This window comes from Heterodontus francisci, chromosome 30 (genome assembly GCF_036365525.1).
Source record: "Heterodontus francisci isolate sHetFra1 chromosome 30, sHetFra1.hap1, whole genome shotgun sequence".
NCBI lineage: Eukaryota > Metazoa > Chordata > Chondrichthyes > Heterodontiformes > Heterodontidae > Heterodontus > Heterodontus francisci.
This window is the reverse complement of record NC_090400.1, coordinates 34,398,904-34,422,687: the sequence shown is the minus strand read 5'-3', so window position 1 is coordinate 34,422,687 and position 23,784 is coordinate 34,398,904. Positions and strand designations below refer to the sequence as shown.

Below are 23,784 nucleotides of genomic sequence, written 5' to 3'. Positions count from 1 at the left end.
AGGAAGCGAACTCCAGGGCCTGCTAAGGAGGTTACAATCCACAAGGGCCAGTACTGGTTAGACCAGCTGGTCGCATGACTAACTGGCTATTCTAGGGTTTTCTTTTGAACTGGCCACAGAGAGTAAGACCGTTTGCTCCTGGACTAAGTAGATCTTTCCTGTCTGCTCCCATCTCTTTCTCACAAGCCTCTGAATCCACTGAAGACACATGAACCCCAAAAGAGAGAAGTCTCCTACAGCGAACAAGGTTTAAGAAGAATACTGGGCCCCAACGAAAAGCAAGATCTACCTACAACAAGGACTCTACAGTGAGCTCGAAGAACCATAACAAAAACTCTTCAGATATTGCCTCAAATTTTTCCACTTTATTTTTCTTCTCTTTTCTGTCTCTATTTGCATGTGTGTATCGCGTATGCATGCTAGCGTGGGCGCATCATGTATCCGTAGGCATCAACTGAATTAGAGTTTAAGTTTAATAAATTTCAACCTTCTTTTCTTTAATCCTAAGAAAACCTGTTTGTGCTGGTTTTTTTGCCTTATAATTGGAAAGCGGTGAACAAGGATTCACCAAGGAGGAGCTAAAAACATGGTGTGTTTAAAATTAAACCCTGTTACGGTAAGACCAGGTGAAGGCTGAAAGGGAACCCTAGACCTCTTTCTCATAGGGTTGTAACAGCGATTCATCCATAATTCCATCGAGCTGTAATACAAAGGTGATCTAGAAGACAGAAGGGTAAACTTTTAACTAAACTGGTTTGGCATAAAGAATGATTAGGATTGTCACAGCACATACATTTTCTAGAGCAAAAGCTACATTTTTCATGAGAGATCCAGCCTGTAACCTTTTTTCAGATTTTTAGCTTTATACCAGTATTGAAATGGATACTGAGCTCACATTAGTATATAGCCAAAAGTATAAACAGTGTGTGATGCAAGTGCATGATACATGGCTGATAAATACCATAAAATATGTCGGAAATATTGTAGCTGAACTTTGTATCCACCACTTGGTGGTAGCGTGATTGAAAGCACAACACAACACATATCACCTTGATCCTTCTGCTGCTCTGGACAGCCATTTTAGTGGGTGCCCTTAAGATAGGTGGCCCAGGCGGCGAGCAGAAATAGTCAAATGCCTAATTAGCCTGCGAAGATTAGAGTCGAATGCCATCAGTAGGTTTCTGATCCAATTTTGAAGTACTAAGGGCAGAACATGCACAGACCACATTTAAAAGGACTGCTGGAGGCCACTCCAAAAACCACAGAGGTAAGTTTTTAAAATTATTTTTGTGGCACGAGGAGGACTATTAATGCTTCTCTTGGCTCCACGCCCTCTGATGCTCGGCTCTCTATGGCCCTCTCCGAGGATCGCTTTCTCCCCAGGGATGATTTCCCTCCTTTCAATTTTACTTACCGCAAGCTGTTGGCTGAATTGAGTACTGCCAGTTTTTTTCACCCTCTCCAAATGGTGAGCTAACAATCAGCACACCTTTTAATACAGGCAGCTCAACTAAATGAGGCCGAACTATGAAAGTGGTTCAGGCCTCCCACCACTTCCATTAGACAGGTGACGGACTCAATCTGAAAATCTACCCCATTTACATCTAAAATGCCAATAGGTAATTGATATTAGGCGAAGTGTGTTAGACCGATCTATTCTTCCCTTTGCTAATGCGTACACATTGGAAAATTGGATTGGAATCTACCCATCACGTCCACTGTCCCCTCTTAATTATTTTCATTGGGTGGGGCCTGTTCAGTTCAGTGCGCGGTTTCTTTAAAATTTCCTGTGCAGTATCTTCAAGAGGAAAGCTTGTGAGTGGCCTAATCAGTACCTTCCAGGTTGCAGCGTGGCCACACGCATGCAGTTTACAAGAAACATCAATTAAGACTTATAAGATGCCTCAATTAGTTTGCATTTAGACCATTCCAGATAATGCAGTACAAATTCTCTCGATAGTTATTCAGTCACAACAGAGCACAGTACAATGTGGAGTGATGTTTAATTAAGGATGAAGTTATGACACAGGTGCTTTAACTAACAGTATCTTATTGAATAATATCAATGATAACAAGATGCCAACACAAGGTGTAGTGTTGAAGATGATGTATAATTGGATACTTACTATCAATTGATGACATTCAAATTATATACACAACAGTAGTTTAAAGAGAATCACATCTAATTTTTGCCTGGGTTTTGCTTAGCGACACTTAACAGTTACATTCAAGATTACAGTATACTTAGCAAGGCTAACTTTACAGTTTATATACAGTGCATCATGGTTACATTTCCAGTATTTGATTATTCCTTTGTGATATGACGATAAATTGTACAACCTTATCCTTTCAGTCGGTTGACTATTGTAGAATTGAATGATTCTGCCTTCCTCAGAGATGCTTGCCTTCACCTTGGAGACACTAGCTATGAGTCTCTTTCCATGGTTTTGTCTTCTTTCTTCAGTCATCTTCTTGTCCTAGTTTAGTTTAACTAAACTTTTCACATGTATTTCTTTGTATTGGTATGTTATTTTACTCTCCGATTCAGAGACTTAAGCTATTAAATAATGGTGATGCACTTTACAATTTTGTTTGTTTGATTGGATACTTTCACTCTCAACACTTTCTCTCTTCTTGAAAACATGATCCGAGTCCTTCACAAATCCCTTTAACTTGCTATCCTTCCTGAAAACCTTCTTGAATTTTCTGTAACTTTCTAATTTAACTTTTTAATTCCCCTTAAATGACAGAACTTATCATCATGGTACTGTCACGTGAATCCTTTGAAAAGTGTACTTCTAGATGAATAGCACCTATCAGATACCATAATTAGCAGATTTTAACTAATTTGAAGAACAGGACTTCATTTAGATGCAGCACTCCTTTCCTTTCCCAAGGCCATAAATAAAATTGAGAAATGCTTCTTCTCATATGGGGATACCAAACATTCTTCCTAGTGCATGACTCTTATCTGAGCAAGAACCACAACATATAAATTAGTTAAAACTTTAGTTGAAGCTGAAACCAGCATTAATTTGAGAGACCTGACAACAATAAGATGTCTGAGTCTTCTGTTTGTGTCTCAGCTCACTCAGAATTTGTTTTTATTTTCCCAAGACTCCTGTAGTATAGTTTAGAATGGCCAGATTTTCTGTGTACACGATAGGAGAGAAGCTGCAGCCCAGCCTGAGTCAACACCCTTACAGAAGCAATAAGGGTAATTTCTTATGTATTCTTATGCATACTACATTTCAGCAGGACCATTTGGCACATATTAGTTCATCCATCCTGAACAGTCCCTCCATTGCAGTATTAACTTGTTTCTTAACTCTGACCAGGGGTTTTACCTCCACCATTCTATCATGAAGTGTATTCCAAGTGTTTATCACTCTCTGGAAGAAGACAAACTTCCTGACATCAGTCCTGAAGTTACCTTTTACTAGTTTGAACTATGTCCTACATGGAAAATTTAATTTGAAGTAATATTCCAGATTTACTTTTTTCATATCTTGAAATGGAAAACTTTTTTGAATGGGGGAGTTTGTATCTATGGATGTTATTTATATGGACTTCCAGAAGGCATTCAATAAGATTCCTTAAAGGGACTGTTACCAAAACTCAGAGCACATGGAACTGGAGATAGCCTATTGGCTTGGATAGAGAATTGGTTAGGAGGTAGGAGGCAGAGAGTAAGGATAATGAGTATGTATGCAAATTGGCAGTGGTGTCTCTCAGGGATCTGTACTGGGCTTTAGCTTTTCACTATATTTATAAATGATGTAGATGAAGGAATAGAGATATGCATTTTTAAGTTTACTGATCGTAGGCGGAGAACGACGGACAGAAATCCTCCAATTCACAGTGCCCTCCATAATTTAAGGCTAAATTCCCGGATCACAAGTAGCACTGGTCAGGAACTCTCGGACTATTTCATTTTAAATTAGGGGACGGAAAATCCTTGAAGCTCCGCATGTTCACGCCGACTTGCTCAGAGTTGCAAAAGTTGCCAACCCTGCGGTGAAAAGTTTACCCGGCGGCGTGACGTCACCAAATAACCGTTGCGCCCCGGTTACGTCACTGCATCGCTCTGTGCGTGGTGACGCAATGACGCCGGGGTCCTCCAGCGGCGCGCGGGTCAGCAGTTGGTGAAGAGAGAAAATAAAATCCCGGTGGGCGACGGAGGAGGAGTTGGAGGCAGATAGCAGGAGAGAGATTCGGCGACCAAGCCAGGTAAGGCCTGGACTTGGCCTGTGATTATTTAACACAAAAGGCGGCGGTGTTAGACTGATTGTCAGTTCGATCTTCAGAGCTCGAGTCTGGAATGCGGTAGTGCCGGTGCGAAGCTGGGGAGTGGCGGTTGGTGGTCGGGCACTGACAGCTGCCTGCACCGCCGGCCGGGAGGTAGGAAGGAAGGACGGACTGAGGGCCTTGCGACTGTTACTGTTTATGTTTTTCATCAGTGGCTGTCGGGAAAGGGAGGGCGCGGTTTTGGATACAGTGCCGTGCGTCGTCTTGGGCTGGTGCATACTCACTGAGCTGGAATGAAGGACCACCGTCTGCCCCAGAACATGTTTGAGAAAAGCCAAGACCCCTTTAATGTGGCTGGTGTTTAAATATCCTCATATCCCAAGTGCCAAGCTTTGTCCCGTGGTTCAGCTGGATAATACGCCACTTCTTAGTCAGGAGGTGGGTTCAAGTTGCATTCCAGAGACATGAGCACATAAATAAATGGAGGCTGATAATCCAGTGCAGTACTGAGGAGGTGCCATATTGTTGGATGAGACATTTAAACTGAAACCCTGCCCCACCTTCTCTGGATATCAGGATCCCGTGGCACTATTTGAAAATCAGAGGAGTTGTTCTCTGTTCTCGTGTTCTTGCCAACATTTAACCAACATCACTTAAAACAAATCATCTCAAATTGGCTGGTGCATTGCTTTCAATTTCAACAGTAGGTACTTGCAAAGTAGGCTGTGAAGTACTTTGGAATATCTTGAGGTCGCGAAAGGCGCTTTATAAATGCATGTGCTTGTTTTTTTCCTCAAGATGAAAATTACAGATAGAATTCATCGCTCAGTTTTCTCTCTAGCCAACTGAAAAAGTCGGGCTGGGATACATTTATTCTTTTCTCGAGTACTTTTGAGATGCTTCTGCAAAACGTTGTAACGTGCCAGCTAGTCAGTCCGTGACTTTGTTTTGCTGTCTGTTTCTCTTGAGAAGTTCCTAATCAAGAGACATAATAAAGCGGATGCACCCATTTTTAAGTTTTTCTGTTTGGAGTTTGTACTGTTGCTGCCAAGTTAATTGCTACCATAACGGATCTTTTTTTAGGTTAAAGACACATGATAAGGTGTCAGCTGACAGGAAGCATATAATCATAAACCGTTACTGATTTCTACTTCAGTATCTGTTCTCATCTTAAAGCAGCGGCAAAGTGTGTGGAAGTACACTTTTTTTTATTCAGAAATTCCACCTTTTTTGCGCAAGGTTATATACATCTATAATAAAGATGTGGGTTTTAAGGAGGGAGAAGTGGAAGGGTTTAGGGAGATAATTTCAGTGAGGCCTGGGTGGCTAAATGATGGGTGAGTAGGGAATAATGCACAAGAGGCCAGAAGGCTGGAAATATAGAGCTGAGGCTGTGGATGGGTTTAAAGAACAAGAATTTTAAATCGAGATTTCACAGGATCTGCAAAGCTATTGTGGTTCAGCAGCAATATGGATAGTGGGGAAAATGAAGCAAGCAGCGGAGCTTTTCATAATCTGGAGAATGGGAGGCCAACAAGGCAAATATTCAATAATATAAAAGCAAAATACTGCGATGCTGGAAATCTGAAATAAAAACAAGAAATGCTGGAACCACTCAGCAGGTCTGACAGCATCCGTGAAAAGAGAAGCAGAGTTAACCTTTCGGGTCAGTGACCCTTCTTCGCTTGGTTTCAGTTCCACTTCTTCCTTTCTCTCACATTTTTACTTAAGTTGCTGACCTTTTATTCCCTTTATTTCATTTTCTTGTCTTCCTTTTTTATCTTTGTTTTTGATTTTTATGTAATTTGTTTGTCGGGGCTGTTACACAGTTGGCTCTCCCCTTGCGCCTCTGTCTTTTTTCCTGCCAACTGCTAAGTCTCTTCGACTCGCCACACTTTAGCCCTGCCTTTATGGCTGCCCGCCAGCTCTGGCGAAAGCTGGCAACTGACTCCCACGACTTGTGATCAATGTCACAGGACTTCATGTTGCGTTTGCAGAAGTCTTTAAAGCAGAGACATGGACGGCCGGTGGGTCTGATACCAGTGGCGAGCTCGCTGTACAATGTGTCTTTGGGGATCCTGCCATCTTCCATGCGGCTCACATGGCCAAGCCATCTCAAGCGCCGCTGACTCAGTAGTGTGTATAAGCTGGGGATGTTGGCCGCCTCAAGGACTTCTGTGTTGGAGATACGGTCCTGCCACCTGATGCCAAGTATTCTCCGGAGGCAGCGAAGATGGAATGAATTGAGACGTCGCTCTTGGCTGACATATGTTGTCCAGGCCTCGCTGCCATAGAGCAAGGTACTGAGGACACAGGCCTGATACACTCGGACTTTTGTGTTCCGTGTCAGTGCGCCATTTTCCCACACTCTCTTGGCCAGTCTGGACGTAGCAGTGGAAGCCTTTCCCATGCGCTTGTTGATTTCTGCATCTAGAGACAGGTTACTGGTGATAGTTGAGCCTAGGTAGGTGAACTCTTGAACCACTTCCAGAGCGTGGTCACCAATATTGATGGATGGAGCATTTCTGACGTCCTGCCCCATGATCGTTTTCTTGAGGCTGATGGTTAGGCCAAATTCATTGCAGGCAGCCGCAAACCTGTCGATGAGACTCTGCAGGCACTCTTCAGTGTGAGATGTTAAAGCAGCATCGTCAGCAAAGAGGAGTTCCCTGATGAGGACTTTCCGTACTTTGGACTTCGCTCTTAGACGGGCAAGGTTGAACAACCTGCCCCCTGATCTTGTGTGGAGGAAAATTTCTTCTTCTGAAGACTTGAACGCATGTGAAAGCAGCAGGGAGAAGAAAATCCCGGAAAGTGTGGGTGCGAGAACACAGCCGTTTCACACCACTCGGGATAGGAAAGGGGTCTGATGAGCCACCATGTTGGATTGTGCCTTTTCATATTGTCATGGGTTAGTATAAATATACTGTCGGGTTAGTATAAATAGGTGGTTCTTGGTCGGCACAGACTCAGTGGGCCGAAGGCCCTGTTTCAGTGCTGTATCTCTAAATAAATAAAATAATAAATATGAATGCAATAGATTATATTCGAAGCGAGTTGTACTGAAAATGTTTCACTTATTTCAAGTGTCAGTCGGCTTATTGGCATTCCTATTTCTAATTAACAAAACATTAATATTTTCTAGCATAGATTCCAATACATGAGCCAGAAGAGAAGGTATTGGCTAGATTCCATCTGGATTACTACGTGGAATATTGATTTATCTTTCTATAGGAAAGATGTTGATGCCTTGGTGATGGATCAAAGTAGGACAGCAAAGATGGTACCATATCTCAAATATAATTAAGATTCAAAAATAAATGAGGCGCTAGTTATGCGGTGAGTGCAGAGAATTTGGGGCTCTTTTTTATGAGAACAAAGAAGGTTAAAGGAGATCTGATAGAAGTGGTCAAAATTGAGGGTTTTTGAGTAGGTAATTTGGAGTTAGTGAACTAGAGAGTATTAAGTTTAAGATAAAGGAATGAAGTTCTTCTGATTCCATTGCCCTTGCTAATTTGATTTTTATCTGCAAATGTAACCAATTTGCAATGAGTTTCTGATTCCAAGTTACAGATCTAAATTAGAAAGTGCATTCCTCCTAGTCCTAAGGCACCCCACTCAGTGCTTTCTCCACATCCTCACCCTAACATCAGCCCTTTCACCAGTATCTGTTGCTTTTCTACCCTTTAACAAGTTTCTTATCTATACCATTAGTTTTTCCCCAATTCCCCATAACCTTGGGTCAGGCAGGATCTTCATTGTCTAAAGTCATTTTGACTGCTATTCACTCGGTCATCTGAACACTTAGCCTTAATAACTGATTCCACTATTTTCTATGGAAGTTAGACAAATGAATCTATAATTACTTGTCTGTTTTGTCACATTTTTTGAATATGGGCATCACATTAACCGATTTCCAATCTTTTGTTACTTCATTGGTGCACTGACACCAGCGTAACAATCATCAGTGCCTTGCATGTCTCCTCGCTAGTCTCTTGTCCTTGCACTCTGGAATTGATATCATCGCACCCTGGGGATTTATTTGCTTTAAGCCTTTCAGGTTGTCTTCAAGCTCATATGTTGCAATTTTGAATCTGCCAGTCGGTGTGAGTAATGTATGGCATTCCGCAAGGAACAGCGGAAATACCATAAGATATGTGGGCCCATCTTCCACAACCGGATCAGCATTAGAATTGCCAGCTAAGGAGACAGGTGCAACAATAGCAACGAGGATCTGTTGATGTAACCTATTACAGCTCTTCATCCCCCCCACCCCGCCTTAATATTCAGGATTGTATAACTACGTATGATCCTCATTGCATTTACTTGCAATACCTTGAAATATGCACTATGGTATGTACTTTGTGAACCATGTTCAAAGAGCATGTAACTGTTTAGTTCTGAAGACAAGGCACAAAATACTGTAAGGCTCAAAATGTAATGAGAAAAAGCATGTTAACATTTCAAGTGCGAATCCCACACCAGAACCGGAACTGAAGATAAACATTGTATTTAACTGAACAAAATAACATAATGGGGTTGAAAGATTTTGAGAAGAAAGTGTACATTTTATGTAGTACTTTTAGAGCGTCCCAAAGTGCTTCACCACCAACATAGTACTTTTGTCGTATAGTCACTGTTCTGATGTCAGATTGGCTTGAGTATGCAAACAAGTTTTATTGAAAAGGTAGAAAGAGATGAAAACTGAAGGATGTTTACAAATCATCAACAAGGCAATGAAAAGACTGGCCCAGAGTTTAGAGTAAAAGTAATGGTGAGGATGTCAGCACGCACTCATTTAAAAAGTAATTCGTACAACAATTTCCGCCAACCGTACATGCACAGTTTAACACTGAAAACGGGTAGTTGCTGTCAGTGTTGACATGCTCCTCCAGCAGCTTCGCCATGCTGGTATGACTTGAGAAATCTGGCATAGAAGGGCATGAAGTTTCATTACTTGCATAAAAGATACCCACTAAACCACCAGAAAAGTTTAGGGTTTGTCTACTAGTGTAAGTAAATTTATATGGCATGATAAGTCTTAATTGTCAAACAACCTCTCTGGCACTGAAAGTTAATTTTTACAAGTGTGGAGTCTCATCCCCTCCGATTTTAATTATTTTTGAAGATTTAATAAAATTTCAATAACTTTTTTAACTTTTTGTCTTTTATCTCTTTTTTTTACATCTGTCTTTTTCTCTATTTTGCTTTCTGTACATGATTTGGCATTTAATTAACAATTCTGACTGACCTTCTGGTTCAGACTCTGCGTGACTCATTAATCATTCTTCATCCTGATTGGTTAAGGCGATATGTGATTGCTTGCTCTGTTCACGTAGGTCCCAGAACCCCTGTAAAGGGTGCCATGCTGAAATAGATTTATAATCACCAAGTTCCTGTGAAAAAACCATAGAAAGTCTGTGGGCAAGTGTAATAAACAGCTGCAAAGGAATATAGATATGTTGTCAGTGGTCAAAAATTTGGCAGGTGGAGTATAATGTAGGAAAATGTGAGGTTATCCACTTAAGTAGGAAGAATAGAAATATGGAATTTTATTTAAATGGAGAGACTACAGAATTCTGCGGTACAGGGGGATCTGGGTGTCCTTGTAATGAGTCATTAAAAAAAAAAAATTGGCTTGCGGGTACAACAAATAATTAGGAAGGCAAATTGAATGTTGGCCTTTTATTGCCGAGGGAATGAAGTATAAAAGTAGGGGAAGTCCTGCTACAACTGTACAGGGTGTTGGTGAGACCACACCTAGAGTACTGTGAACTGTTTTGGTCTCCTTATTTAAGGAGGAATGTTACTGCATTGGAGGCAGTTCAGAGAAGGTTCATTACGTTGATTTACACTCGTTACATTCTGAGGGGTTTGACAAGGTAAATGCTGTGAGGGTGTTGCCCCTTGTGGGGGAATCTAGAACTAGGAGGCACAGGTTCAGAATTAGGCCTCTCCCACTTAAGACTGAGATGAGGAGTTTCTTTGAGGGTGGTTAATCTTTGGAATTCTTTACCACAGAACAATGGAGGCTGAGTCATTCATTGAATATATTCAAGGCTGAGTTAGATTATTGATCTACAAGGGAATCCAGGATTATGGGGGGCAGGCAGGAAAGTGGAGTTGAGGCCATGATCAGATCAGCTATGATCTTACTGAATGGTGGAGCAGGCTCAAGGTGCTGAATGGCCGCCTCCTTTTTTTTTTTATGTTCTATTTGCCGCTGACTGCAAAATCCAGCCGTGAAATTAACTGATGTGAAAAATTGTAAATGCTGGAATTCAGAAATACACAGCCACAGTCCTCGTGTGGCCAGAGATAATGAGCACTGGCATGGGGAACATTTGAGCCGCATCCTGTCCTCAACTGATTTCCGCAAATAAATTCACTTCTCTTTCCCAATTGTTGACTCTAAATCACTGTCCTGGTCAAGATTCACTGGTTCAAGATCTGTCTCTTGTATGTCACAGTACCTTTTATTCAGAAGTGCGCTTGGCATTGGGCAGCGTCTACATTATAATATAGGAGCCATGGAAATTTCTAGTGTTTATGTTGGCCCTAAAAGGCAGATTGGATCATGTGGAAAATTAGCAGGCTATTTTTTATCTTGTTATTTAAGTTCTATCTGCGCATGTATCAAAGTATTTTAAGGTGACTGCATTCTAGTTTACAATGTTTGGCTGCAGGCCTCCTCCAGAAAATTGGAAACTTTTTTTTTTAAACATGAACTTGTTGCTTGTCCTCTAATGCTTTAGTGTTGGCAAATGCTGAGATGCCTCTGTTACCATGTATTTTCCGCAGTATGTATTCTGAGGGCAAAGGCTGGTTTCTGCTTTCATAGTTCTAACAAGCATCTTGATTTAAGTGACAACTACAATATAAACCTTTAACTCTGAGGTGGTGGCTGCCCCTTCAGCACATTTTTACGATCAGTGTTACAAATTTCAGGTTTATATTACACATTCTGTCTGGTTCAGTGGTACTAATTGCTCCCATCAGCAGTCAGTGTCCCGTGTTCAGGAATGGGCCCATACTGCCTACTGTCTAATAGTATGATAATCAGGGTATTTTTTTTTTTTAAAATACCCCTTTTGAGCTAATTTTGTGCAGACACTTGGGTGAACACTCATCTTACAAATAAACTGCTTAGATCTTTTTGGCTTTCTTTCTGCCCCTTCCTCCTGACTCTGTACCACTGTGCTGCCATTTCTGTGGGTCTGTCCTGCCAGTGGGACAAGGTATACCATATGACCATACGAATTAGGAGCAGAAGTAGGCCATTCAGCCAGTTGAGCCTGCTCCGCCATTTAATAAGATCATGGCTGATCTGTTTCTGTCAAGAGTTCCAAACTCCCATCTACCCCAGCTAATCTTAGATTCTTGTTAGGCAAGAGAATCAATCTACCTCGGCCTTAAAAATATTCAACAACCCTGCCTCTATCACCTTCTCAGGCAGATAATTCCAAAGTTGCACAACCCTCAAAAAAAAATTTCTCCTCTCTGTCCTAAAAGGATGACCCTAATTTTCAAACAGTGTCCCATAGTTCTGGACTCATCCACAATAGGAAACATCCCCTCCATATTCACCCTATCAAGACCATTCAGGATCATATATACTTCAATCAAGTCTCCCCTCACTCTTGTAAACTCCAGTGAAAACAAGCCCAGTCTATCTAACCTTTCCTTATAAGATAACCCGCTCATTCCAGGTATCAATCTAGTAAACCTCCTCTGAACTGCCTCCAACGCGTTCACATCCTTCCTTAAATAAGGAGACCAAAACTGCACACAGTACTCTGGATGTGACCTCGCCAGTGCCCTGTATAACTGAAGCATAACATCTTTACTTTTATTTTCAATTCCTCTTGTAATAAAGGATTGCATTTCATTAGCCTTCTTTATTACTTGCTGTACCCTGCATACTAACCTTTTGTGACTCATGCACTAGAACACCTAGATCTCTCTGCACCTTAGAATTCTGCAGTTGTTCCCCGTTTAAGAAATACTCTTTTTTTTTTTAAAAAATTCTTCCTGCCAAAGTGAACAACTTCACATTTTCCCAGATTATACTCCATCTGCCAGATTTTTGCCCACTCACTCAACCAACCAAGATCAGTCTGCAACCTCCTTATGTCCTCTTCACAACATATTTTCCTCCCTACATTTTGTGTCATCTGCAAATTTAGTGACCATGCCATCGCTCCCCTCATCTACATCATTGATATAAATTGTAAAAGTTGAGACCCCAGCACAGATCAGGAAAGGACCCATTTATGCATACTGTTTTCTGCCAGCCAGCCAATCTTCTATCCATCCTAATATGTTACCCCCTACACCATGAGCTCCTACTCTTGCGCAATAACTTTTTATGTGGCACCTTGTCAAATGCCTTCTGGAAATCCCCTTTATTGACAGCGCATGTTACTCCTTCAGAGAACGCCAATAAATTGGTTCAACATGATTTCCCTTTCACAAAACCATGCTGACTATTCCCAATTACCTTGAGTTTTTCTAAGTGCCCAGCTGTAGCCTCTTTAACGGATTCTAACACCTTCCCCATGCCAGATGTCAAGCTAACTGGCCGTTTTCTGCCTCTCCAACCCCCCTTCTTGAATAGAGGGGTTATATTTGTTACTTTCCAGTCTGATGGAACCTTTCCAGAATCGAGCAAATTTTGAAAAATTAACACCAATGCATCTACTGCCTCACTAGCCACCTCTTTTAAGACCCTAGGATGAAGCCCATCAGGACCCAGGGACTTGTCAGCCTGCAGCTCCATCAGTTTGGTCAATACCGCTTCCCTGGTGATTGTAATTTCATCAAGTTCCTCTCCCCTCCTTTCACCTCCTGATTTACAGCTATTATTGGAATATATTTTGTATCTTCTATAGCGAAGACAGAAGCAAAATATTTGTTCATTTCATCCGCCATTTCCTTATTATCTACTATTTAGCTCCCCATTTTCACTCTCTAGAGGGCTCACTTTGCTTACTCTTTTTTTTTTAAAAATACCTGTAGAAACTCTTGCTATCTGTTTTTACATTTCTGGCTAGCTTCCTCTCATACTCTAATTTCTTTCTCCTGATTAACCTTTTAGGCATGCTCTGCTGTTGGTATTCTGACCTGCCACTTTGCACAATTATGTGCTTTTTCCTTAACTTTAGTTAACCACGGATTTTTCTTTTATAGTCAGAATATTCTTCTAAATATTCTGAAATATCCCTTTGAATGTCTGACACTGCTTTTCTATTGATCTATCTCCTAGCCTAGTAACCCAGTTCACTTCAATTAGCTAAGCTTTCATGCCCACATAGTTGCCCATTTTCAAGTTTAAATTACTAGTCTTAGACCCACTCTTCTCTCTTTCAAACTGGATGTAAAATTCTATCATATTGTGGTCACTGCTACCTAGAGGTGCCTTTACTCTGAGGTCATTAATTAATCCTGTCATGTTACACAATGCCAAGTCTAAGATAAACTGCTCTCTGGTTCCAGAATGTGCTGCTCTAAGAAGCTATCTCGAAAGCATTCTATGAACTCCTCATCCAGGCTACTATTGCCAATCTGATTTTTCCAGTTTATATGTAGCTGAAAGTCACCCATGATTCCTGCCGGGGATATATATCTAGGGGTGGTGTTGGAGTCTGGAACATTGCCAGTATGATTTGGTGAGTATAATTGTCAGGCTGTTGCTTGGATCTGTTCTGTGGGCAGCTGTCCCAATTTTGGCACATATCCCCAGATGTTACTGAGGAGGACTTTGCAGGGTCGATTGGGCAGGGTGTGCCTTTGTTTTTCAGGTGCCTGAGATGTTGCTGGTTGGTCCATCTGGTTTTATTCACCTTCAACTTTTCTGTAAGGGCTTGCTAGGCCATTCCAAAGTCAAACACGTTGCTGTGGTTCTGGAGTCGCATGTCAGCCAGACTGGGTAAGGACAGCAGATTTCCTCCCCTGAAGGACTTCAGTGAACCAGATGGGTTTATGAAATAATCCGGTAGTTTCATGATTGTTATTCATGAGGCTGGTATTTTACTCCAGATTCATTGAATTTACCTTCCCCTAGCTGCCGTGGTGGAATTTGAGCTCATTTCTTTGGAGCATTAGTCTGGGCCTCTGGATCACTAGTCCAGCAACATTATCCGTATGCTACCATCTGTTACTGGTGGACCAGAAGTATTGGTCCTTACATCTAATTATGAATATTGAACCTCTAGAAAAGTGCAGAGGAGAAAAACAGAGGATACTTGCACTTGGATTCCTGAATTATGAATTGGACTTGGAGTGTTAACTAGTTAGTTGCTGAAGTGAATACTTGGGATATAATTAAGATTTTTATGACAGAATGAGCTAAGAATTTGAAATGGAAGGTGATGGTAGAATTGGAAAGCGTCAGGTCAGGTTAAATGCTGGGAATTCTTTTTGATAAAGTTGTTGCCTTCTGGAAAATGTTATTGATGGGAACGGTAAATACAAATATTACAGTTCTTTAGCAAGGCATTTGATCAGTTCCTGAAGGAAGAAGACATCAGCATGTACTTGAAGTTTATGGAATACTAACATTTGCTTAGTTTTGTGTCATGAGTGAATAACATCTCCTGTTTGTGTTATTTAATTGGGGAAAGATTTCCCAGCACTTGTCTGAAATTAACTAGTTTCTCCCTCCCACCCTCTATCTAGACCTTAACAGTTCAGGAGAGCAATGTATAGGTTGCATCATCCAATGGATAGGGTGAAAGCATCAATGGGCCTGATGGTCTCTTTTCACCTTTTTTGTGTGTGTGTTAGTGGTTGTGTTGACATCTAAGTCTGGTTTCTGCTTCAGTTTTGAAAGGAGCATTTGAACTAATATGCTAATGCTGAACTGGAACCATGATCAGTACTGCAAGCATTCTGTTTCAGTATGTTTTGATGGGCATAGTTGCAGGTCCTGAGAATCTTCCTGATTCAGTAAATTCTTTGAGATACTGTGATTCAGAACAGGACAGATTAGGATATTTTCGGTGCAAAATTTGGATCAGTAACACCTGTTTGGTTACTGTGGATGTTGTATGGTATCCAAAATGGTGTCCACGGCATGCCATTCCCCTTGGAGTACAGTATGACTTGGCGAATGAACAGATGCCATGCAGAGCAGGACAAGCTGTTGAAAGAGGAAGCAGGGGAGAAGGATACTCATCCTGGGTGAATATCGCTTCCTGCTATTTGGGGAGCAATTCTGAACCTCACTGAAGGGCAATGCGTTTGATGTCTGTCCTTCGGTAAGGATGTCTTCACTAAAAATCTGCTGCCTGTTGCAGCCACGACTGCAACTTTAGAGTAGGGGAAGGATTGCATTCCAATGGCTATGAAGATGACTGTGGCAATGAACTTTTATGCATCTCGTTCCTTCTGGACTGGAGCTGGAGATATTTGCAACGTCCACAGTTTCACATCTGTTGCATGAGAGGGGAAACTGATGCACTGTATTCACAGAGTACTAACTACATTTTATTCTCTCTTGCCACAGGGAAGCAGGCAGAGTGAGCGTGCAACTTCGCTAGGATTGCAGACTTCCCCATTTTGCAAGGTGTCATTGACTGCATGCACATCATTTTGTGGGCTCTGCATGTCAACTCTGCCCATTAGAGAGGGGGAAGAGTGTCATGTAATCTGTTTGACTAACATGGCCGTGGTTGAAAAGATGGCAGTATGTGCAACTGAGGTGTGGGTGTGAGGCTTGCAGCAGTGCTAAGTGTGTGAGGGTCCTGTGGAGTATAGGAATGTCAAGTCTGAGTCGTGATTGATAGAGATGGTAAATGGGTGAGTGACGGTGATGTTGTGAATTGAGCAGTGGCTGAGGCTGATGGTGCATTTGGTACAGTATAGCATTCGAAGAGGCATTCACTGACCTTGACTGTTAGTGTGATGTCATTGAACTTCGTGTGGCACTGCATTCGGGCCCTCTGGGTGGGGGGAGGGGGCGGTGCTTGACTCCAAAGCATTGTCTTTCATGACTATCTGCTCCCACTCTGACTGAAGCGGATTCAGGATATCTTCCCGCCCGCCCCCCCCCCCCCCTCAACTTCCACCACCAAGGCAGAATCTGAAAAACTTGTAGCTCACTCTCCCATGTTATGCCATTATTCAGTGTTTTCACAGGCCAGATTCAGTTCCTGCGCAACTGCTAGTACCTGCTCCAGCCATGCTGCACCTCCACTTTGAGGATCAGGCTAACTTTAACTACTGCTCGCCACTCAATACTGGCCTCCACTGGTGGCTACACGCTGAAATGATTTAAAACCACATGAAGTTGGCATGCTGTCTGTATTACAGTCAACATCAGGGGTTAATTGTACATTGCAATCCTCATACCTGGTTTCAGGAGCCATTGAATTTAGCCTCATTGCCGCTGGCAGTCTTCTGTCCCCTGAATAGTAGTTAACAGTTTCTGATCATGTTTCAGCCCTGAGCCAATTGGATTTATCTACTACCATGAACTTTATTCTATTTGTCTTTGACCGCTCTTGTTCTTCACCCTGGAAATGTTTAAAAGGGGGAGGGAGGGAATAATGATCTCTCTGGGTGGATGAATTTAGATCAGCCAAATAATAGAACATAGAACAGTACAGCACAGTACAGGCCCTTCGGCCCACGATGTTGTGCCGAACCTTTAACCTACTCTAAGATCAAACTAACTACTTACCCTTCATTCTACTATCATCCATGTTCCTATCCAGGAGTCGCTTAAATGCCCCTAATGTATCTGCTACTCCTACCACTGGCAGTGCATTCCACGCACCCACCACTCTGTAAAGAACCTACCTCTGACATCTCCCCGAAACCTTCCTCCAGTCACCTTAAAATTATGCCCCCTGGTGATGGCCCTTTCCACCCTGGGAAAAAGTCTCTGGCCATCCACTCTATCTATGCCTCTCATCATCTTGTACCCCTCTATCAAGTCACCTCTCATCCTTCTTTGCTCCAATGAGAAAAGCCCCAGCTCCCTCAATCTTTCTTCATAGGACATGCCCTCCAGTCCAGGCAGCATCCTGGTAAATCTCCTCTGCACCCTCTCTAAAGCTTCCACATCCTTCCTATAATGAGGTGACCAGAACTGAACACAATATTCCAAGTGTGGTCGAACCAGGGCCTTATAGAGCTGCAGCATAACCTCGCGGCTCTTAAACTCAATCCCCCTGTTAATGAAAGCCAACACGCCATACGCCTTCTTAACCCTATCAACTTGGGTGGCAACTTTTAGTGATCTATGGACATGGACCCCAAGATCCCTCTGCTCCTCCACACTACCAAGAATCCTGTCTTTAAGCCTGTATTCCGCATTCAAATTCGACCTTCCAAAATGAATCACTTCACACTTTTCCAGGTTGAACTCCATCTGCCACTTCTCAGCTCAGCTCTGCATCCTGTCAATGTCCCGTTGCAACCTACAACAGCCTTCCACACTATCCACAACTCCAGCAACCTTCGTGTCATTGGCAAACTTGCTAACCCAGCCTTCCACTTCCTCATCCAAGTCATTTATAAAAATCACAAAGAGCAGAGGTCCCAGAACAGATCCTTGTGGAACACCACTGGTCACCGAGCTCCAGGCTGAATACTTTCCATCTACTATCACCCTCTGTCTTCTATGGGCCAGCCAATTCTGTATCCAGACAGCCAACTTCCCTGTATCCCATGCCTCCTTACTTTCTGAATGAGCCTACCATGGGGAACCTTATCAAACGCCTTGCTAAAATCCACATACACCACATCCACTGCTCTTCCTTCATCAATGTGTTTTGTCACATCTTCAAAGAATTCAATAAGGCTTGTGAGGCATGACCTGCCCCTCACAAAGCCATGATGACTGTCTCTAATCAAAATATGCTTTTCCAAATAATCATAAATCCTCTGTCTCAGAATCCTCTCCAATAATTTACCCACTACCGACGTAAGACTGACTGGTCTATAATTCCCAGGGTTATCCCTATTCCCTTTCTTGAACAAGGGAACAACATTTGCCACCCTCCAATCATCCGGCACAACTCCAGTGGACAGTGAAGACGCAAAGATCATCGCCAAAGGCGCAGCAATCTCTTCCCTCGCTTCCTGTAATATCCTTGGGTATATCCCGTCTGGCCCCGGGGACTTATCTGTCCTCATATCATTCAAAATTTCCAGCACATCCTCCCTCTTAACCTCAACCTGTTCGAGCATATCAGCCTGTTCCACGCTGTCCTCACAAACGACCAGGTCCCTCTCACTGGGTGAATACTGAAGCGAAGTATTCATTTAGGACCTCCCCTATCTCCTCCGACTCAAGGCACAAGTTCCCTCCACTATCCCTGATCAGCCCTACCCTCACTCTGGCCATCCTCTTGTTTCTCACATAAGCGTAGAACGCCTTGGGATTTTCCTTAATCCTACCCGCCAAGACTTTTTCATGTCCCCTTCTAGCTCTCCTAAGTCCATTCTTCAGTTCCTTCCTGGCTACCTTGTAACCCTCTAGAGCCCTGTCTGATCCTTGCTTCCTCAACCTTAAGTAATCTTATCTGTAATTATCTTTAAAGGGCCAGATACCCTGCAGTTTCTGTATCAATGTAAAGTGGTATAATTGGTTTCATGTTGCTGATGTGAGGATAACTTGAACATTGGTAAATAGTGTGAAGAATGCCTTCAGGTCATCTCAATACTTCGACTGCCCCACCAATATAACTGCATCTGCTGCAGAGTGAACTTTCTGAAATCTTTTTTTAAAATTTAAAAATAATCCAGTTGGTTTGCTGGTCCAACTTTACATTATTAATGTTGATAAAGACCTGGTTATTAAAATTAGCACTGCCTGAGAAATGGCAGCGAGGTGCTGGCAAAATAATTTGATATTGTCAGCTTATAATGTTCTAAAGCAGCATAACAATCTTAGCATTGTAAAGGTTTCAACTTTTGATGCTCTTTTACAACCTCTGCAAGTAATTGTGTATGTGAAGCGCTAGCATGGTAAGATTAAAATGCTATCCATTTTAGTAAAAACAATTAAAGCATTAAGATGTTCATTTTGAAAGTATACGGAATGTGTATATATTTCTAACAGAGCTACAAGGAAGAGGAAAAAATAGTCAACGATGACTAGTGTTATCTGAACAAATTAAACTATTTTTTTAGGAAGAATGAGCATATCCTATCTAATGAGCCATATTAAAATTATTTTTTTGAAAAGTCAAAAGGGGTAATATTGAATACATTTAATGGCCTCGGTCAGATTTATGTAGCTGTTTTATGCATGACTGGAGCTTTCCGGCTTTAGGGAGCAATTTTGTCTTTACTATAATTTTGCTTTGTCTCCTAATAGAAAGATGAGCTTGAAATCGGAGCGTAGAGGAATCCATGTGGACCAGTCGGAGCTTTTGTGTAAGAAGGGCTGTGGTTACTATGGAAATCCTGCTTGGCAAGGATTTTGTTCCAAGTGCTGGAGAGAAGAGTACAGCAAAGCGAGACAGCGACAGATTCAGGAAGACTGGGAGCTTGCAGAACGGTAATGCTTCCAATTTGATTATATCGTACTTTACTGGGAATATCCATTACACATTCTCAGACTGTCAATATATAAACCTTTTTAGTCAAGCAAGGCATCCATTCTGCCCAACCAACTTTTTTTTCTTGTCCATAATGTATTTAAAAAGAAAATTATCCCTTGAACAACACAACCCACCACCCCCTCCAAATAAAAGTCTCCATCTGTATATGCTAAATGCAATGTGGTTCTTGGCCATACAGAACAAGTGTTCTGGGTCAAGAGCCTGGTTTATGCTGCCATACTACCGATGCAATAAAAGGAGGAATTAAGTGGATGAAATACATTCCACATTATGTGAAGTGCAATATGATAACATTTTGGGCACCAAAATAAATTCTTGTGCATATTGGTGAAGTTTGTACTAATGTTCCCATTACATCCATCCAGCTGTTTCTTTGATATTGCTTTCTCTCATCTGTCCTTTTCAGTTTTTTTTTTTTTTCAATCTGTGTCTCTCCTTTTCCTTCTCATGCAATTCTTAGATACACTTTTTTTTCTAATGTCTGTAATTGAAACTCCTTTTTTTGAATTGAAGTGGAACTTTCTGACTAACTGTCACCAATAGGTTCAAAAGATTTCATACAGATAAAATCTACTAAAGCAGGTTAGTTTACCATACAAGTTTTCAGGCCCTCTGCAGAATGAACTGAATATTTGCTTCTATATTGCATACTAATCTAAAACAGTATATTTTTGATCCAAAGTTTACAGCGTGAAGAGGAAGCTGCTTATGCTAGCAGTCAAGGGGCTCCATCACTCACTTTTTCTAAATTTGAGGAGAAAAAAACAAATGAGACAAAAAGAAAAGTCCAGACTGTCAAAAAGTTCTTCAGCCCATCATCTCGGGCTGCACCAAAGAAAGGTAAATACCTTGGAAATGTTGTGGCTGAACATAAGGATTTTTCTATATTTTTCAGAGAACAGATGTGTTCAACATTTCACCCTTGTGTTTGCAAAGTATTCCTGATTTCAAGCACTGGTATAAAGCTTGTGTCGTACAGATTTTAAAACAAAAGTAATTATTGTGTTAGTGTGGTATGCAGAATTCCATGTGGAAAAACATGGGGTCATCACGTGAATGAGAATCAGGAAGAGAAACTATTCAGAGTTTTTTGTGAGAATGAATATTGACCATTGATTTGTAAGATCTCTTTTCTATCAAGCTCTTTTTTGATGTTTAATCCCATAGAAATGGGAATGTAGGCAATTCAGCCCCTCGAGCCATTCAGTTCAATAATGGTTGATCTGTACCTCAACTCCATTTATTCATCTTTGTTTTATATCCCTCAATACCCTTGTCCAACAAAATTTCATGCATCTCAATCTTAAACTTTTCTTTGAGTCAGCATCCACAGTGCTTTGGGGGAGTGAGTTCCAGATTTCCACTATCCTTTGTGAAAATGTGCTTCTGATTTCAGACCTAAATGACATAGTTCTAATAAAATTATGTCATCTTCTGGATTCTGTGATTTTAAAAGCTAGTTCTTACTTTACGTCATCTACAACAAATATTTTAACCTCAAAATACAATAAGCATTAAAAGGTATCAATTGATCATACTTCAATTTTACACATGCCTGCTTTGAAAAACATTCTGATAGTAATACCAAGCATTTCCTTAACTTTTATTTGCTGAGTGTATCCAGCATTTTTTCACTTCAGATTTTCAGCATCTGAAGTTTTTTGCTTTATGTCCTTTATCTGTGGTCACCAATAAGATTGCTACATAAACTAGCTGTTGAATTGCACGCAACCCAGAAAAAATCTTTGGACAACTACTTCAGACATGGAAGTATGCTGCTTTGTATGAAAATGCAGCTTGGTAGAAGCCTTCTCATGCCCCACGCTAAACTTTGAATTTAATTATGCGATAGGACAAAACACTGCTTAATGTGTTAGTTCAAGGCTAATTGACTCCATTTGCTAAAAGTTGCATTGAAAATACATAAATGGTTTAATTTGATACTATTTCATCTGAAGCAATGACTTTGCATCAGATGGTTTGGTAACAGTGCATTTACTTTATAACTGCATATCATAAGACATTTTCCATCTTTGGGCTCAATTTGCATTTGGACTCGAAGTATACAGTTCATATTGGTACGAAAATACGAACAATTCTAATTAAAAAGAAGTGTTGCATTTTCTTTCGGGGGATCTCCTATTTTCTTGTGCCTAAATACAATTTGAAAAAAACTTAAAAATAAAATGCAAACTTATTGGCTGGTGCTACTTAGCTGGAAATGTGGCAGAAACCCCACCTACGTGCATAAACAGACTTTTTGTTGCACCTTTGGCCAAGTAACACAGGTTGGGGTGGGAGCAGCTTAGGAGTCTAATGTTTTTATATTAAGGTTACATGCACCTTGACCTTCAAATTGCAATGTTACATTTTCCCTAAACTAATCATAGCTGTCCTATGGAAGTTGTTCATGGAATAATAGACTAAAGCATAAACAGAGAAAAAAAAACATTATTTCATTTCTTGCTTTTCAGTGTTTTCTTGTCACTTGACACAGCATGAGGATATCTAACAGCTGTTATCTAATTTTCATTGTGTCTTGTACTGTATGAACATGGTCTGAATAATATGCGTTTTGTGATTTTCCTTTTTTTCCATTCATGCTGTTCTCCTACTTGTCTCTTGCCTCCTCTTTTTTGCATCTGCATTTAGTGAATCAAGATGAAGTTCTTAAGCATGGAATAGGTGGGAGGGAGTGCAATGTGGATAACATTCTTAGGGATTTGAAGGAGATTTTTACTCCACCATGGGAACTGGCTTCTCCTACTGAAGGTAATGCAGCACAGCCACTAAGCTGTCTGCTTGTGCTGACTGGTATCGTGAGTTACCTCTGCTTGGGTAACTGGGGTTACTTTTACTGCCCATAGTTGTTGAGCAACTAATTTAGGTAATTCATTCAAATCAAAACACTTTTATTTTATAATTAACTTTCCATTTTTGTTCGCATTCTGGTATGTAAAAAAAAAACAATGTTTCAGAAGTCTGGTTTCATTTTTATTTCTTACACTATGATATACAAGTTAAAATACCTTCCACATTGTACCAAGTATACTATGGTTTCTATAAATCTCTACATCCAAATGTTATAAAGTTACCTGGGACTAAGTCTGCTGTCTGTTTTTACTATATAAGCAACGTGTTCTCGCCCTCCCTGCCCCCAAGCTTCTGTTCTTCTCCAGCAAGCACTATTTGAGTTTTGTAACCAGTGCTATGAGATGTGTGAGAGTACAATGGGTTGCTCCTCCTCCCTTTAGAGAAATGCCTCCCCTCCATAATCAGGAGCTTGTGTTTTGAAATCCTGCCATTTAGTGCACAAATGTGTTATGTGCTTAATAGTGCCAGATCTGCCTACTAATTAGGTTGGCACAGTATCTTCACTTGCTGAAGGTGTTAATGAAATTGCCTTTAAGCCTGTTCCAGGGTAGTGAGTCAGAAACATGAAGTATCATTGAATTTTTGGATTGGAATAAATTGAAAATTTTCTACAGCTTTTTCCCCTTTTATGCTTATGCCCATGGAGAAAAGTATTTTTTAACCAAGAAAAGAAGGAAATCATACAAATTACTGTAAGTGAGTTAATTTGTGTGCTTTTAATTTTGAACAACTATGGCTGCTAAAAAATGTAACCCCTGCTCTCCTTTATTTTGAAACACATATTTATGTGTGTATATTCCACCACCCTAAATTTCTCTTCATTGCTTATTTGGAATATACAGCTTATTCAGAGGAGCTCTTTCTGAATGATACCAAGATGACTAAAATTATTGCATTATAATGTAGTGTTATCAAGTCCTTTAACATATATTCTGAATTTAGAAAAATGTATAATCCAATCTGTTTTTTAAAAAAAAAGTAAGCACTTTTTATACCATAAGTATTCTCAAGTTGCCATACCTTTTTCCATTTTTAGGAGCAAGTAATTGAAGTAAAAAACCTTCTTGCAACTTTTTTCAATCCACCA

The 23,784-nt window shown here is 40.9% G+C and overlaps 1 protein-coding gene across 5 annotated transcripts in view; it reads left to right on the top strand.

Moving 5' to 3' along the window:
- The first annotated feature begins 4,093 nt into the window (after positions 1-4,093).
- rabgef1 (RAB guanine nucleotide exchange factor (GEF) 1) overlaps positions 4,094-23,784 on the top strand; it is a 54,581-nt gene continuing 34,890 nt past the window's right edge. Inside the window, exons 1-4 of one of the 5 annotated variants that reach the window (XM_068010350.1) lie at positions 4,094-4,230; positions 14,049-14,176; positions 19,577-19,759; positions 20,506-20,663. In XM_068010350.1, coding sequence (XP_067866451.1) covers positions 14,058-14,176; positions 19,577-19,759; positions 20,506-20,663 — 460 coding nt within the window. In that variant the 5' untranslated portion in view covers positions 4,094-4,230; positions 14,049-14,057. Of the gene's footprint in view, positions 4,231-4,256; positions 4,402-4,666; positions 4,687-6,904; positions 7,160-14,048; positions 14,177-19,576; positions 19,760-20,505; positions 20,664-23,784 lie in introns of those variants that run through there. The other 4 variants (XM_068010352.1, XM_068010353.1, XM_068010354.1 and 1 more) reach the window with 4 other exon arrangements.